At 37.2% G+C, this 15155-nt stretch overlaps 1 protein-coding gene across 4 annotated transcripts in view; it reads right to left on the reverse strand.

Annotated features, from left to right (window-relative positions):
- DENND1B (DENN domain containing 1B) overlaps positions 1 to 15155 on the reverse strand; it is a 164324-nt gene that overhangs the window by 60922 nt on the left and 88247 nt on the right. For all 4 annotated transcript variants that reach the window (XM_074596854.1, XM_074596853.1, XM_074596856.1 and 1 more), the window contains one exon: positions 3244 to 3344. In XM_074596854.1, the coding sequence (XP_074452955.1) occupies positions 3244 to 3344 (101 nt within the window). The remainder of the gene's footprint in view (positions 1 to 3243; positions 3345 to 15155) is intronic.

Consider the following 15155-nt stretch of genomic DNA (forward strand, 5'->3'; position numbering starts at 1 on the left):
ACTATATAAATGCTCAAACTTAATTTTTGTAAAAGCTTTCTTGAAAGCCAGCCACCTACTGCTGAGTGCAACAACGCCTTTTTGTTTATTTAAATGTAGAAAAGAAATAAAGTTTAAAAAAAATAATCAGAAAATTCAATTTTTTTTTTTTTTTTTTTTTTTTTTTTTTTAGGAACTCTGCTGCATTTTCTTCCTGCTAGAGCTAAAACAAAAATTACTTTCACTGCCTAATATTTCGCTGTCTTTTAGCAAAAGAAATTTAATATCTCTTCTTTTTTGGATAGTTGCTCCGATTCTCACTTTGGAGTCCTCATAATGGAATTTGAGGCCAAGATAAGCTATGCAGGGGAAAAAAACCATCCTGAAGTAAAGAAATACACAGTATATTCCCACGCTGGACCTTGCCAGTACTCATAACGCGGGCACTCCTGACAGCATTACAGTCTGCACGGATGCTGAGTACTGCTGCGTTTGGACCATTCGCTACATTATGTCTAAAACCAGTCTCTATATCAGGTTGCCCGATAGAAACTAAGAGGCTTTTTGATTAAAAAGGCAAGTGGAAGAATTTAAATAATTTTTTTTAATATAGATCCTTTTTCCTCAAAGATACATTTTTCTTTTTTCATGCCTGCAAAATGTACAGGCTGAGCAGTTTATGTAATTTATCAAATTCTAAGCCTCACATCATTTATATCATTTATCTTTATGAAATTTTGAAGATATATGGTCCAAATCATTAAAAAAAATTACTAGACTTCTCTCAAAACACGTTGGATGATTACCACACAAAGAAAAGTTGCAGGATCAGGGTCTATATTCAAACTAGTAGATCTAAATGTATTTTATCTTTCTTTAAAAGTGGTCTTACTCCCTTGGAATGAGCAAAATTATCAAACTGACCATCCCCTCCTTCATTTATTTGAATATCATTTCAGAACACCGCTAAGAAAGTGTGAGTTCATAGGAGACATCCCAACAAACTCCAAGTGAAGCAGTGACGATGTAGTTGCTTGAAATGCTTGTTAAGCTAAAAGGAAAAAAGGCACTTTTGTAAAAAGAACTTTGCTCTATCAAAAATGAAAATACAAAAAAACCCTAGAAAACTATTTTATTAATTTTTTTATTAAATGTAAAATAATATATAAATTAAAATTAAATATAATTTATTAATATACTAGGTCTGGCCTAGTATAAACTTTGGCCTTATGAATTCATCAAGGTTTTCTAACTTGATATATTATACACCTATGAGAAAAATATTTATTCACTATTAATACACCAAAACATGAGGAAAGCTAAGTATTTTATGTGTTTTTATCACACTACTGCAACCTGTCTAACAAAAGAATCACTCAAATCAAACATGAGCAGACAGAGAAATGTAAATGAACAAAAATCTGAGTTAAAAGATCTGAATTATAGTTACTGTGATAAACTCATCAGTTGTGCACTGCCTTTCATGAACTTTATGTTTCCATTTGAACATCTCTAAAAAAGGGAAACTTTTTTTTTCCCCCCCACTCTGTTGTACTACTGTGAAAAAGAAAAAGAGATATAAATGAGTTTTACAAGGTTAAGAAACTCCATGCTTCTTTTTAATGAGTAAAAAAAATTCCCAGGTCAAGCCATAATGACCTAGAATCTCAACTATTATCATCATCACAAGAAGCTGTGTACAGCATCTAACATTATTATTTCTGGAAACATTATCTGCGCTTCGGAGGGGAAATAAAAAAAAGCCTTCTAGTATTGAGGATGCACTCTGCAGGGCACAGCTTGAATAAAGGTGTTGATCTACCTTCTGAGAACAGCATTTATGGATGATACTGAAGAAATTGCAAAGCTTCTGTAAGCTCAAGTAATACAAAAACTAAACAAATACATCCAAGCTCTACCCCCATCTTGGTGCATTTTATCAAAGCTAGGAGGAAAAACAATTAGGACAGAGTTTCTTCAAAAGAAAACTATCATTAAAGATGAAAGGCTTAGCTGTAGTTGAAAGTAAAGGGAGGAGTGGGAGAAGAATATTTGATTTCTTTTTAAAAACAATAAATAATATACTTATGAAGTACAGGAACTACCACAGAAAAAGCTATACCATGGGCAAACACTGTAAACTTGAGGAAAAACTATCAAAGTGACTTAAGGAAACATAATGAGAATTTCTTTGAAAACAAGAAGTTCAATAGACTGGGTGGATTTCAATGGAACATCAATATTTATAGGTTCCAGGAAAAAAAACAAAAAAACACAACAACAAACCAAGACTATGTCCAGCAAATACACAAGTGTAATTTATTTCTGTGAAGAAAAACATTAGTAACAGAAGCATAGACTTAGGTTGGTAGGCATCTGACTTGGCCTCTGTTTTTACATACAATAACAATTCCTGGTCTCTACAATGGATTTAAATGGTTCATTTTTCCACCATAGATCCATAGGGCCTAGTTAAAGTGAAAGTCTCCAGGGATGGATACTCCCATTTCAGATGTTTTAATGGAATCTCTCATTTGGTATCACTGGCACTACTATGAATAAAAGAAAGGAGATCTCTTTTTAGCCTGAAATCTTAAAACACAGGCATGTCGAAACATCATCCCTTGAAGGATCAGAAATGACTCAAGAATCGATTCTTTCTTGTTCAACTTAAAAATTCGGCAAAATCATGAAGTCTGTCATATAAGCAGAAACACATGAGGAGAAGCAGAATTCTTACACTGACAAGGAGATTTTTGAACTCTTTCAGGAAGGTGTTGGATAGGATCCAGAACCTGGCTGACTCTAAAATACGAATATTAAACCATTGTAGAGACCTAAAGGAAACATTGATGCCTACTAACGTTTGATTTTGGAAAAACTGATCAGTTTTTTTCTGAATGCTTCTATCAGTATCATTTATCTCATGTTAAAATAAACGCCAGATAAAAGAAAACCGTAACAGAGCCACATTTAAACTACTGAACGTATTCTCTGACAATAAAACGGGAACAGATATTATAAACACGATTCTAAATGCTGCACTGGTCGTAATCAGCCCTGTAACTCAAGGTACCAATTCAATCACCACGTAAAGGCATGCTGGAATATCTCTATTCAAGTCATCATTTAAGCATCGGCTTAAGTGCTTTCATAAACTGCATCCTGTATATTTAGTCACATAAGTACTTAATGTTTTCACCAGTTAGAATTACAAGACGGGCAAGAATCTCAGAAATGGGGATAACAGGTTAGCTGTCTTACCAGCAGTAGTCCAGAAGATGTGGAGGAAGCACTGGGATGTAAATGTGCTGCCAATACATTGGATATAACAATGCAGCTGACGCATGAACACAAGCAGTTAACTAAAAATAAAAATACACACACAGAATTGGCAACAAAAAATATGAATAAAAAGAAAATACAAAATCTTAAATTAACTTTTAGATGTGTAAGAATCTTAACCCCCCCAAACCACCTATTACAGCATTTTTAAATTACTTTTAATTGCTTAAACGCATCTATGAAGAACTCTGATATAAGTGTACTCCATTTGCAAAAAGTCAGACTAACAAGTCAATTAAAAATTAGCCCTGCTCAGCTAATTTCCTTGAAAAAAAGAAAATAAACCTGCACTACTTGATGTTTATCAAACACGGGTACTGCCACGAACACGCAGAACTCCAGCGCACCCCAGCTGTACTCAGTTCCATTGAGCGGGAAAGACTCAGAGGACTTTTTTGGGCCCCATTTCTGCTATTTGGAACAACTGGAATTGATCTGAACTCACGTGGAGATGCAGAGGAACATTAAACTCAGGAGCAAGATTAATTTCTGTTTGTGGCACTATCTTGATTCCCAAACTACCTTTAAAAAAAATCTAAAGTGAATATTCCCTGTGACAGCAAAGCAACTTTATTACAATTTTCCAAAAGCCCCTTCCCAAAGCAGAGACTGGCAAGTCTGGCACATGCCGCACCAGAAAACGAAGGACTCCTTGACCAAGAGAGGAAGTGTTACAATCTGCTTACCATTCAAAACCGTTTTTTCTAAAACAAAATGTGATATTTTTGTTAAAAAAAAAAATCACAAAAAAACCACCCCTCAAAAAATCTATGGAATTGATTAGAAATGTGGTCTAGTTCACTCCTCAAACAAAATAACCTGCAATACCAAAAGAATTCATATTTGATCTATCAAATACCACTATTCTATCAGGGAATCAATCACATTTATTTAGTTTATTCTGCAGCCCCAGAGTTACATCAGAATGAGAAAACATCAAGACTGTGTTCAGAATGAGGTAGCCTATATTCAGCAAATAAAACACTACAAACACTACAAATCTTATAAAATACAGAAAAAAAAGCCCAGTTTTTAAAAAGGGGAATGCCCCACGTAGAAGATACTAAGCTTATGGAAAAATACAAAACCATCCTAATGTTTTATATCACAACAGAATTACTATCTGAGGTTAACTTGATAATAGCACTGTTTATTAGACATGAAGAGCTAAAAATAAAATGTAAATCCTGTCCATACAGCAAGTGCTAAAACTTTATGGATTTTATAGGAAAAAAAAACAAAACATCATCATCCTTTTTGTGGAACAGATCAGCAGTTAAAGCTTTCACACCCTGGCTGTCTTGGACATTAAGACTTGTAAATAAAAATTATACTGCAATTTTGTACGTGTATTTTTACACTAAAAATGAAAAAAATAATTATAAGGCTATTGCAGCAGAAATTGTGGACAATTACAATTTGTGCAGCATAGTTTGCTCAGCACTGAGATTAATATAACACGATTAAATATGGAAAAGAAGAGGGTCTGAAAGCTCCTGAGGGATATCATTAGGGCAAATTGCCAAAGAATGAAACATGAGCCAGTCAGGAGAGTCTGGAAGCTGCAGGAGTACCAGGGGACTCGAATGTTCGACAGTTGGAGCCTCAGTAATGTGTGAACTGCAGGTTAAGGTATCAGGAGACTCTGTTCACTGACACACAGAATGTCACTATTGACCAGCGAACTGCCCCAGCCTGACAGCTACGCTACAGAAAGCCAAGTATATCATAATTCCGTATTTAAACTCTTCGTTTCAGATTAACATCTCCTTTCTTAGCTTTACATCAACCCTCTGCAATTACTCTCATTTTAGTCTTATAATAATGGCTACTTTAATAATTACTGTGTTGTTACAAAGAATTCATTGATTTGAGGGAAGAAATAAATGAGTATCTTATGCCTCTTCTGCACAGTGGGATTTATGAGTTTTATTTCCATGTTATCTCTCTCTGTGGTTTACCTAACACTACTGATAGCACAGTCAAGCTGCGTATCCTGTTTTTTCCTCTATTACTCAAAGTGGATATGGAATTACTAATTAGTACGTCCACATACTATTAGTGTACATAGTATATACATTTCAAACCGCAACTACCTATATAAAAATTAGCCTTTCATGTATTTCGATCACAGACTGAAATAAAGCTGAGCATACAGTTATACAGGATATCCCCCAATGTATACAGCCGCCTCCTCCTCCTATTAATTCATAATTTAAGAATGCCTATTAAGATGACTGTACTATTTGCATGAAGTATTTTCCTATCTTATGCATACGTCTGTGTTATATTTTAGTTCTCACTTTAACAGAGGAAGTGAATAATTCCTTAAAAACATCTGAAGTTTTATTAACTGTCTTGTTTTACAATCTGTATTTTGGTGTGGCACTTAAGACTGACATCTATTTAACATTTGTAATTAAAAAAAAACTATCAAATTTTAGCATTTCTAGTAAAGATTTCATTACTTACACATCAAGGTTTTGCTGTACTGTTCCTTGCGTTTCTATTTAACGACATCTTAATACAACATCTTATTTAAACGTTTCCATCTATGCTGCTGCAGTAGGTTTCCAAACATTTTAGTATGGCATGAATATGTTTTATAGTTTCCTGTTGTATACAGCCTGTAACACAAGCAGCTATGGGATTCTGCTGCTCTTCAAACTGTGTGACATTTGAATACTGTGCCAACTCTGCCTTTAAGCAAATACTGATAAGATAATTATGGATTTCATATTAAAAATCGCACACTTTCTGGCAAATTCTCTTTTTGCCTTTTTACTGTTTCAACAGTGACTGCATTTCTCAAATGCATTAGCTATTTAAATAACTTACCTCTTTAACTGACATATTCACTCTTTTAAATAGAGTGGGGACTACTGCAAATTTTGGAATAATGCTCCATGTCTTAAGTAACCAGACAGTTCCAGAGATCTGAAAAGCATTTGGGGACCAGGTAGAGCCCGACTGCTTACACCAGAAGACAGAGGTGTTGAAAGGCGACACTGGATTTGGAGGGGTGTCTGACAGCGTCTGCGGTTGGGAGCGGAGCCCAGCAGAGCCCCGGCAGACACCCCGCTGAACGCTGACGGAGGAGAGGGTAAGGCAGAGACCGGAGCAGAAGCTCCTAGATGCAGAAACGAGCATCTGTTGCTTGACCAAGTGGGAAGAACTTTTGCAGAAAACAATTCTTTATTCTATTAAGGCATTTGCATGGAGCCTGTCTGTTGATTTCTATCTGTTCTAAAAGGAATTATCAAGATCCCCATTAAAAAAAAAAAATAATGTAAGAAGAGAAATGTCATAGATCAGAAAAATCTCTTTTTCAAGAGAGGTAGTCATTATCCGAAATTATCCTGAAGTCATCTTCAAGTCTGTGTACAGCCTAACATATTTTGCCAGCAGCAACTGGAGATTACATCAGCTGTGAAGTGTGATCCCCTTTACAGATAATCTTGTATAAAGTCCAATAAAATTTGCTATATTATTTCTGTGTACACACAAATACATCATTGCTCAACTACGCAGTTTTCTGAACAATCTTAAATTATAGAAGAGTGCTGTAGAACCTAGTTACTGCAAATCTGATAGCTTATTACATGTTTTGAGGCAACAAATGATGTTGAGACATCCTCCTGTCGTTCACTGCACAAGACCTACCAGAGCTGTGATTCTATTCATAATAAAACAGGTAGGCTGTTTTTAACTAAAGTTTATCCATAATAAAATGGGTGGGCTGCTTTTAAGTAAAGCTTATCCGTAATAAAATGGGTGGGCTGTTTTGTTGAAATCCACTTGTAAATATTGAACAGAACTTCTGATATTTCTGCATCCAACAATTTTCACTTTTTAGACTGTTTTTCTCCATTTCAAACAATACCTTCTAATTTAAACAACTTCCATTTCAAAAATAAATCTAATTATGATTTTTAAATTGTTTTGAATAATGTGGTATTAAATTACATGAAGAACATGAGTCAATTGAGTTGAACTAGTTAAAAACCAACTTTTAACAAAAAAAAATTCAACATTTGACTGTCTAATAAATAGACAAATTTAATTTGAAATCCCTAGCATTTGCATCGGACATGAAAAGAAGTTTCCTCTCCCATTCTATCAGTAATGAATTTACTAACATTACTGAGCACAACTGAAAATTTCAGTCTGTTTCCAATCTTTTCCGGTAAGACACTGCAGCCAGCATCACCATCTGAGCTCTCACCACCCTGCAAGGAAAGCACGTGGTGTTTTCTGCAGAGTTTTGTAGTGATTCTGATATAATAATTTTATCTTTGTCTCCAGAAAAAAAAGGAAGATGCTGGAACTACATGGCTGGTGATAGCAGTGTCTGTCCAAATAGTGGGAGGCCATGTTACAAAGTTTGTTAGCAAAATTCATTATCTGGTGATAGTAAATTGATTACTACCAAATTCCTTCAAGACTGAAATAATGCACAAATTCTAGAGAATGATGAGTTACTTTCCACCTTGTGGCAATAAGCAGCCACGTGGGAAGGCTGTTGTTCAAAATCTATGTGCTGCTGAACAGGAAGAGTCAGGAAAAGTTTTAGTTCCAGATTTGATCAAAGCAGGTTTACCTGCTCCTAGGAAGACAAAGAGTGCAGCTCCTCCCTGTCCCTCACGTGGATGCAGTAACTCTCATGTGTGTATCTGCTACCCCAATGCTCACTTCTACCAATGTACCTTTCTACTGGGGATTTCAATAGGACTAGCGCTTTTTTCTTTTCCTTTTTTTTTGTCTTCGAATTTTATTTTTCCTAAACACTGTTACATGTCTAGAGCCATACTACTTCAGCTGAAAGATTTTCTGCAGGCTCACACGTTATGCTTATTTGATACCTATTATTCACATAATTTCAATGAGTAACCTGAAAATAATTATAATAATTATTCTGTATACTGCACAAAACTTACCTGGCAGTTATTTTCTATCTATATAAATTAATTTCTTCAAAGACTTTTCTATAACCAAAGGTAAAGAGAGAGGCAGAGCATAGGTGGCAAGATTTGCACACACCACAACGCGCAAACTAGAAAGACAGAAACTGATTAGCAGAATCTTGTCAGAAAGCCAAAAACAGCAACAGAAGTTCGACAAAACGCTAAAGTAAAATTAACCTGTGATACTAGACAACCTTTCAAAGTCTACTGTGTGCAACTAAAGAACTACTGTGATAAAACCATTTTCCTGAAAAACCCTCAAACACTGTCAATCTCTGTCAACACCATGTCCAGAAATGGTGCGCGCTCTCCCTCCTCCCTCACAGTCCCATTGGGCCAAAGAACTGCTTCCCTCCCACTGCCTTGACCACACATATGTTGAAAGATGACACAGATTCTGTTTTGTTATCTCAGCTACCGATAGCAATAAATTGTAGGGGATGGGTCACAGTTTCACTGCAATTCCAGTAGCTACCATCAACCTGGACCAACTCTTATTGCTGCTACCCCAATACTCCCAGCTCACAAGAATTACTGAGAAACCACTATCCACTTCCTAAGGGGGACAGTCATGCAGGTGAAAGGAAGCCTCTCCTTCACACTATTACGACTCCTAAGACTACCAGCTTTGTTAGAGGAGCATCCATATCTAAGTCTTGTTTGATCGGGAATGAGATCAGGCTCCAAACCCATAACAGATGCTTAATGGTTGCTAAGACCTACCTTCCCACCCATTTCTTGAATGGGTCGGGGAAGGTTGCTGGAGAGAGAAAGCGGGATCCCTTGCTTTCACCAGTTTACAACAGAGCACAAACCCCTTCCCAGCTCTAATGAATAAACAGTCAGGCTAAGTCGTAAACTTAGTCCATTCTGCTGGCATTGGCGAGAATTCAGAAGTCACTGATGAAAGAAAAAATTATCAAAAAAAAAAAAAGAGAACAGAATATACTGTCCAAGCCACGATATCCAAAGCCACTCCTTCTGTATTTCTTTAATTTAGCTCCTGGCTAATCGTCTCCCATCTGCCAACCCCATAACCTTTAAGAAGAAAGAGAAGGAGGACCTTAAATGAGCCATAATGCATTTTCCTCCTCTTGGCAAGATGGGACCCCCAGCTCTCCCCTCTCGCAGAAGGTTAAGCTTCATAAATATATTTCCAGTCCACAGATGAAAATTTTAGCTTTTTCTATTGTGAAAATTAAATGCGAAAAAGATAACACTAATATAAAAAAGGCTTCTTGTCTTCTGGGTTTGGGTTTTTTGGGGTTTTTTTTGTTTGGTTTTGGTTTTTTTAGTATTATTCGCTTTCTTTTATCGTTATTTCTGTGGGAAGGAAAAGGAAGAGAAGAGTGTTATTCATGAATTTGACAGCACTTCATATACAATCAATTTCATTCTTTTCTTGCAATTCTTGATTCACAAAGCAGCATTATGGCATCATTCTTGTGCATTAGTTTGGAAGGGGAAAGAAAAGACTGCAGACACGGTTTGTTCCTTGCCTATGGCTCCAGGAGTGACATTTTCCCAATAACGGAGGCTGAGCAGAAAATAAAATTGAAGTGGTCGCAGGCAGGTGAGCGCTCAACAAGGAACACCGCTGGCATACTCTGCCCACACTAAGGACCTACGCGCACTTTTATAGATAAATCAGAGGTATCTATGTAACAAAGTAGGTGTGGGTGGCACAGAAAAAGCTACATAACTTGATTCAGTTACTCAATTTCTTCATCCCACAATGGTTTTTAGTATTTTCCATAGCTTGAAAATAGAAACTTCTGGAAGTTAGTAGTCAGTTTTTATCTGTAACACATTACAGATTAGGTTAACTAACAGGTCTCTTCTGATATTCATTTATCCTATAATATACTAATCATGCTTCTTTATATCATCTGTTCAATAATTTCAGTTTCCTCATATTTCTTCATTTCATCTCTGTACATTCTTGATAATTCCTTTATTCTCATTTTGACATTCATTTATTTCCTAACTTCTTTATCTCTTCCTCTCTCACAAAACCACAGAAAACCACAAACATATACATCTTTTTGTCCCTTTTCCTGACTACCTCCTGACTCCCCCTTTCCTTCCTCCTTTATTTTATGACCTGTCTCCATGGAGGAAGAGCTACCCTCCCATAAAACAAGGGAGTTCTGCAAATGTTTCTCACTTCTGAAAGGAGAGTTTCCAGGAAAATAATTTTGATTAACATTTCCTCCCCCAGAGTAACTCCTTGGTACGTTCTTCTGCCATACCCTAATTAAGAAGCAGCAGGGAACAGCTTCCTTGTGAATAGCTGACAGACAACTTATTTACTGTGTGCACGAGTAGAGATAACCACTGACTATGTTATAGTTCATTTAATCATTGGTGAATCTTGGAAAAAAAAAAAAGAGTGATAAAGCAGCAGTGACCATGAAACAGGGGAAATCTTGCCATAACAGCACACCGGAGCAGAGAGCTGGTATTACACTCAGACACCTTTCGGTAACTCGTCTTCACACAACCACCAATGACCTCACTGGTACTTTTTTTAGGGGGTGAGACAGTTCTGGTCAACAGAACACAGTGTCATTCACCTTCAGTTCTCGCACAGCCCAGCCACAAAGGACTCAGTACTCAAATGCTCCTCTTGGATTGCATTCGCCCACTGCAGCGCTTGCGCTGGCTCTACACAGCCTTTTGTTCCGGCAGTTTTCACTGAATTGCCAAAGATTACATGAATTGGAAAAAGAAACAACTTTTGCCCCAGGTTATCTTCATCTTGCATTCGTTCTTTTTCCTGAAAGTGCTAGTAAGTGAAAAATTTAATTTTGACATGAATTTGTAGATCTGTCTTTCTGTCTACTTTTACAGTGTGGGTTTTCATTTTTTGGCTTGTTTGGGGGCTGGGATTTATTTTTTTTAATAAAACGCAGAGATATATAGTTATTCACATTTTACATAGATGGCAGGTAATAGCAATCTGCAACTTTTTGTTGTTTTCCCCCTCCTCACATTAAAAGAAAAAGAATTTTAATCATTCGCTGACCACACATTTCAATTTATTTTCACAAATTCTTTCACGATTATTTCTCCTAATATTATGCTGTGGCAATGGGAAAACTATTCTAAACCTCAAGACTGGGAGAGCTTTCCCAGTCTGGCTGTATATCCTAACCACATTTTGATTCCATATTGACTTCCCACAGCTTCATTGCTAGAAGTGCGCTCCCTACGCGTGTTCCAATGGGACCTTACCTGCATCCACAACGCGCATCTCTGCCCAGTTTATCTTAGCCTGTTTACACCTGAACTATATAAAAAATTATTAAGCATCACTCCTCATCTATTCCCAGACCAAATGGTCTAATTGACCTAATATTCCAAAATGAATTCTAATTATGCTTCCGGGAGCTCAGTGAGTATCAGTGGAATATCTGTTCTGCCTTGCAAGCTAATGATAAATTCCTATCCATTACCTGTTTTCCAGGAACTAAATTTAGCACTTACACATTTCCACCCACTATTTACTACGTCAGAGTAATCTGAGATACAAATTAAATTTTAAATATTTCTTTTTTTAATTATTGGAACGGTATCATTTACAATGGATCTGCCATACACTTCATAAGTACATCTTCAGATAAAATTGTGACTGCACTACATTGCACAATTGAAACAAATTAAGTGCTATAGTTCATTTAATGGGAAGTAGGAGCATAAGGCAATGTGAGGACATCACTAAGCTCTGTGACAGCTCCCAATGCCACTATTTTCTCCAACATGGAAGGCCTGCATGGAGCCAATTGTTCCACTGTCTCGGATCCTTAGTTTGCACCAGAGAAGTAGCTCCATGAATTCTGAGCTTTGAACTCAGAAACATTCAAATAGAAAAGAGGAGCTTTCTGTCTTTCCGGGCTCCGCACTAACGAGCGCCGTACTCCAAAACCATGTGCCAGAGATCTGGCCTAGTCACAAAGTGCTGCTGCTTGCCTGGTTTTTTAATCAGATCCACAAATCTCCAACATGTAAACTGCAGATAAACTTAAGTGAAGGGAGAGAAACAGACAACCACCACAGTTGTTTTCAGATTCAGCTGATGATATTACTGCCTTTGAACACGTGGATTTTGAAACAAACTCAAGAATCTCAGACTTAGGGTCAGATACAGGAGGAGGAAAGCAAGTCACAAAGACAACTTGTTTATAGAGTAAGAGGTGTTTTGCTTTCCCTAGCAGCTGGTCCTACATTCTCCAAGAAACCTACACGTCTTCCTAGTGCCTGAGCGACCACGGATAGTGTGACCATACCTGAACAAGACTAACGAGGCAAGGAACATGAAGCCACCACTCAGTCCAACTATGGCGCCTGAAGGCAACGGCAGAAAGCTCTCCCCGCATACAAGCAACAGCAAAAGTGATTCCAAAAATGTATATTTGTGTGTAAATTCATATTCAGTGCTCCTTCACCATAAAAAAATAGTAAATTAAAATCTGTGTCTTTTATTGACGTATACAGTTGTTTGTATAGGGATCACCAAAGAAACCTACAGCCAGCACAAAGCAGATCTTTGTAACCACCACACTCTCAGGCACAGCAGACTTGTATTACCTGAAACAAATACTGGTCAAAATGGAGATAACGTTTAGACATTTGCTTTAAAGTGTAGCATCCTTTCCACCTGCCAGTGTAGGCCGCAGAAGATACACTCTAGTTAGCATATTACTGACAGGATGACGAGAAAGCTCCTGTCAGACACTGGCCAGCCGGGTGTTTGAGACAAAACGCACAGCCCCAGCTGACTAGTTAGGGAAAGACTGGCGAGGTACAATTACAGAGGCATATGACAAGCTTTCATGCTTGAGTGACTTGAGAACCGATGACATGGCTTTAAACAGCAATCCTTTCTACCTCCGGTCACAAAACAGCAATAAGTCAACTGATGCACTGTTGTAAAATCATGATTTATTCCTTTGCTTTGAATACATGAGAGTGTGGTATGATGTTCTGGTAGACTACCACAGCAGGTGCACTTGGGGCCGAAACATCTAGGGCCTGCCTCCAGCATGCATAAAATCAATGCCATAGTTCAGCCTTCCTGGAAAAGCCATCCCCAGCACTTTAATAATTTATAGAAAGACCGAATTAAAAAATTATTTGTACTGAAACTCGTATAGCTCCACGCAACTAATAAGAATACATGCAGATGCAGTGACGTGTGAGAAAACGCTGCTGTGCAAGAACATACAGCGTGACATTTAGGAAAGGTCTTCCTTTTACAGCTAAAGTGAAATAACTAACAGCCACCTCTGTGAATAGATCAATTCCTTTGTTTCATTCATCCTTTCGTTTAATCCAAAGCCATATAATTTGTTTCTTTTTCATAGTTTACTGTTCAAAAGCCAGAGATGGTAATTTTTGCTACAAACAGATCTTACAGAGCGTAATCCTCAGGCTAGCTGAATCCACCTCACTCTAACACTAAGCCTGAAGCAAGCTGTGAGGTTGGTGATAATCACATTATTAAAGTGGTTGGAAAGTCAAGCTAATAAAAGAATCAACAGTTAGGGCAAATAATGACCCACAAGCTACGACAGAAAGGAGCGGTGGGAAGTTTCCATTTATATCTTGGTAGTAATTGGTAGGGCAAGCAAGCAAAGATCTTCACCAAGTGAGTTTTTAAGGGGGTAAAAGCACAGAAAATCAATTTAAAGAAAGATGCAAAAAAATACGTAACAACTGGAAAAATCAGAAGATGCATATAAAACAAAGCGTGCTGATGGAAATAAAATACAAGCTGACAATTGAAACACACCCTCAGGATAAAATAGTACTTATCTTCTTTTCTTTTTTTTAAAATAGGCAAACGTCTTTCCTCCTTCTCTTTTTTCCTCCAAAGTAAACCTTCTTTTTAAATACAGTATCATTCCACCTCCGCCAGCCTTTTCCATTACAGGACTGAGCCTTTATTTGAGTATAACGAAAGCATGAAATTTCTAGGGCAGAAATACTAGACAAAGAATTCCTGCACATAAGTGTAGTTGGCCCCCCACAAGAAGGGCGAGGAGAAAGTGAGCAAGGCCTTGAATTATGCGAGGAGAAAGTGAGCAAGGCCTTGAATTATGCTTTTTGTTATCAGTCACTGCCCTGAGATAGTGAACCGAAACAGAGCTGATAACTTGAAGGTGACATCACAACCCAGTCTTCATGAACTGACATAAACACTTGATATTCAGTTAACCCCAAAGATAAGGCGCAACTCCCTTAACAGAAAGTTGTACTTGATAGCACAATTCTTGAACAAATAATCTTTTCAAGTATCAAGCTGTAATTTAGGAATATTAAAACATGACCTTTACAACGCAAAGTACCAGCCTGCTGTGTTTTGTACACAAGAGTAAACCAGCACAAAGCTAGCAAATGCTGATGTCCAAATACGCTCCATTTGATTATTTGTATTATATTAAGCAATCCAGCATCTTAAAGAATAAATATCTTATGCCAAAACTACATTTAATCATTCTTGGCAATTCAATTAAATTGTTACAGAAGATACTGAAAAGTGTTTAATTTACTTGTTAAACAGTATTACCCTGTAAAGAAGCAAGCCTCGTGTCAGTCCTGTCCTGTATATAAAAAAGATACCTGCTACAGCAGGCAGCAGTTCTCACTGAGGTTCCTGAGAAGTCAGGTCTATTCTGCTGTTTTATGAGAACTCAGTAGTGCAAAGGAAAATTAACCCAATCCTGTGTCAAAAGCGGATCTGACATAACGTGGCAGTAATTTCATTTAGCTATGACTTAAGTAATGCTAGTAGGCTGAAAAAATAACCAGTGAAGAAGAAAGTGAAACAGATATGCTAACTCTGTTTGGACTTAACCTGCAATC

The sequence above is a fragment of the Larus michahellis genome, chromosome 8 (assembly GCF_964199755.1).
Source record: "Larus michahellis chromosome 8, bLarMic1.1, whole genome shotgun sequence".
Classification (NCBI taxonomy): Eukaryota; Metazoa; Chordata; class Aves; order Charadriiformes; family Laridae; genus Larus; species Larus michahellis.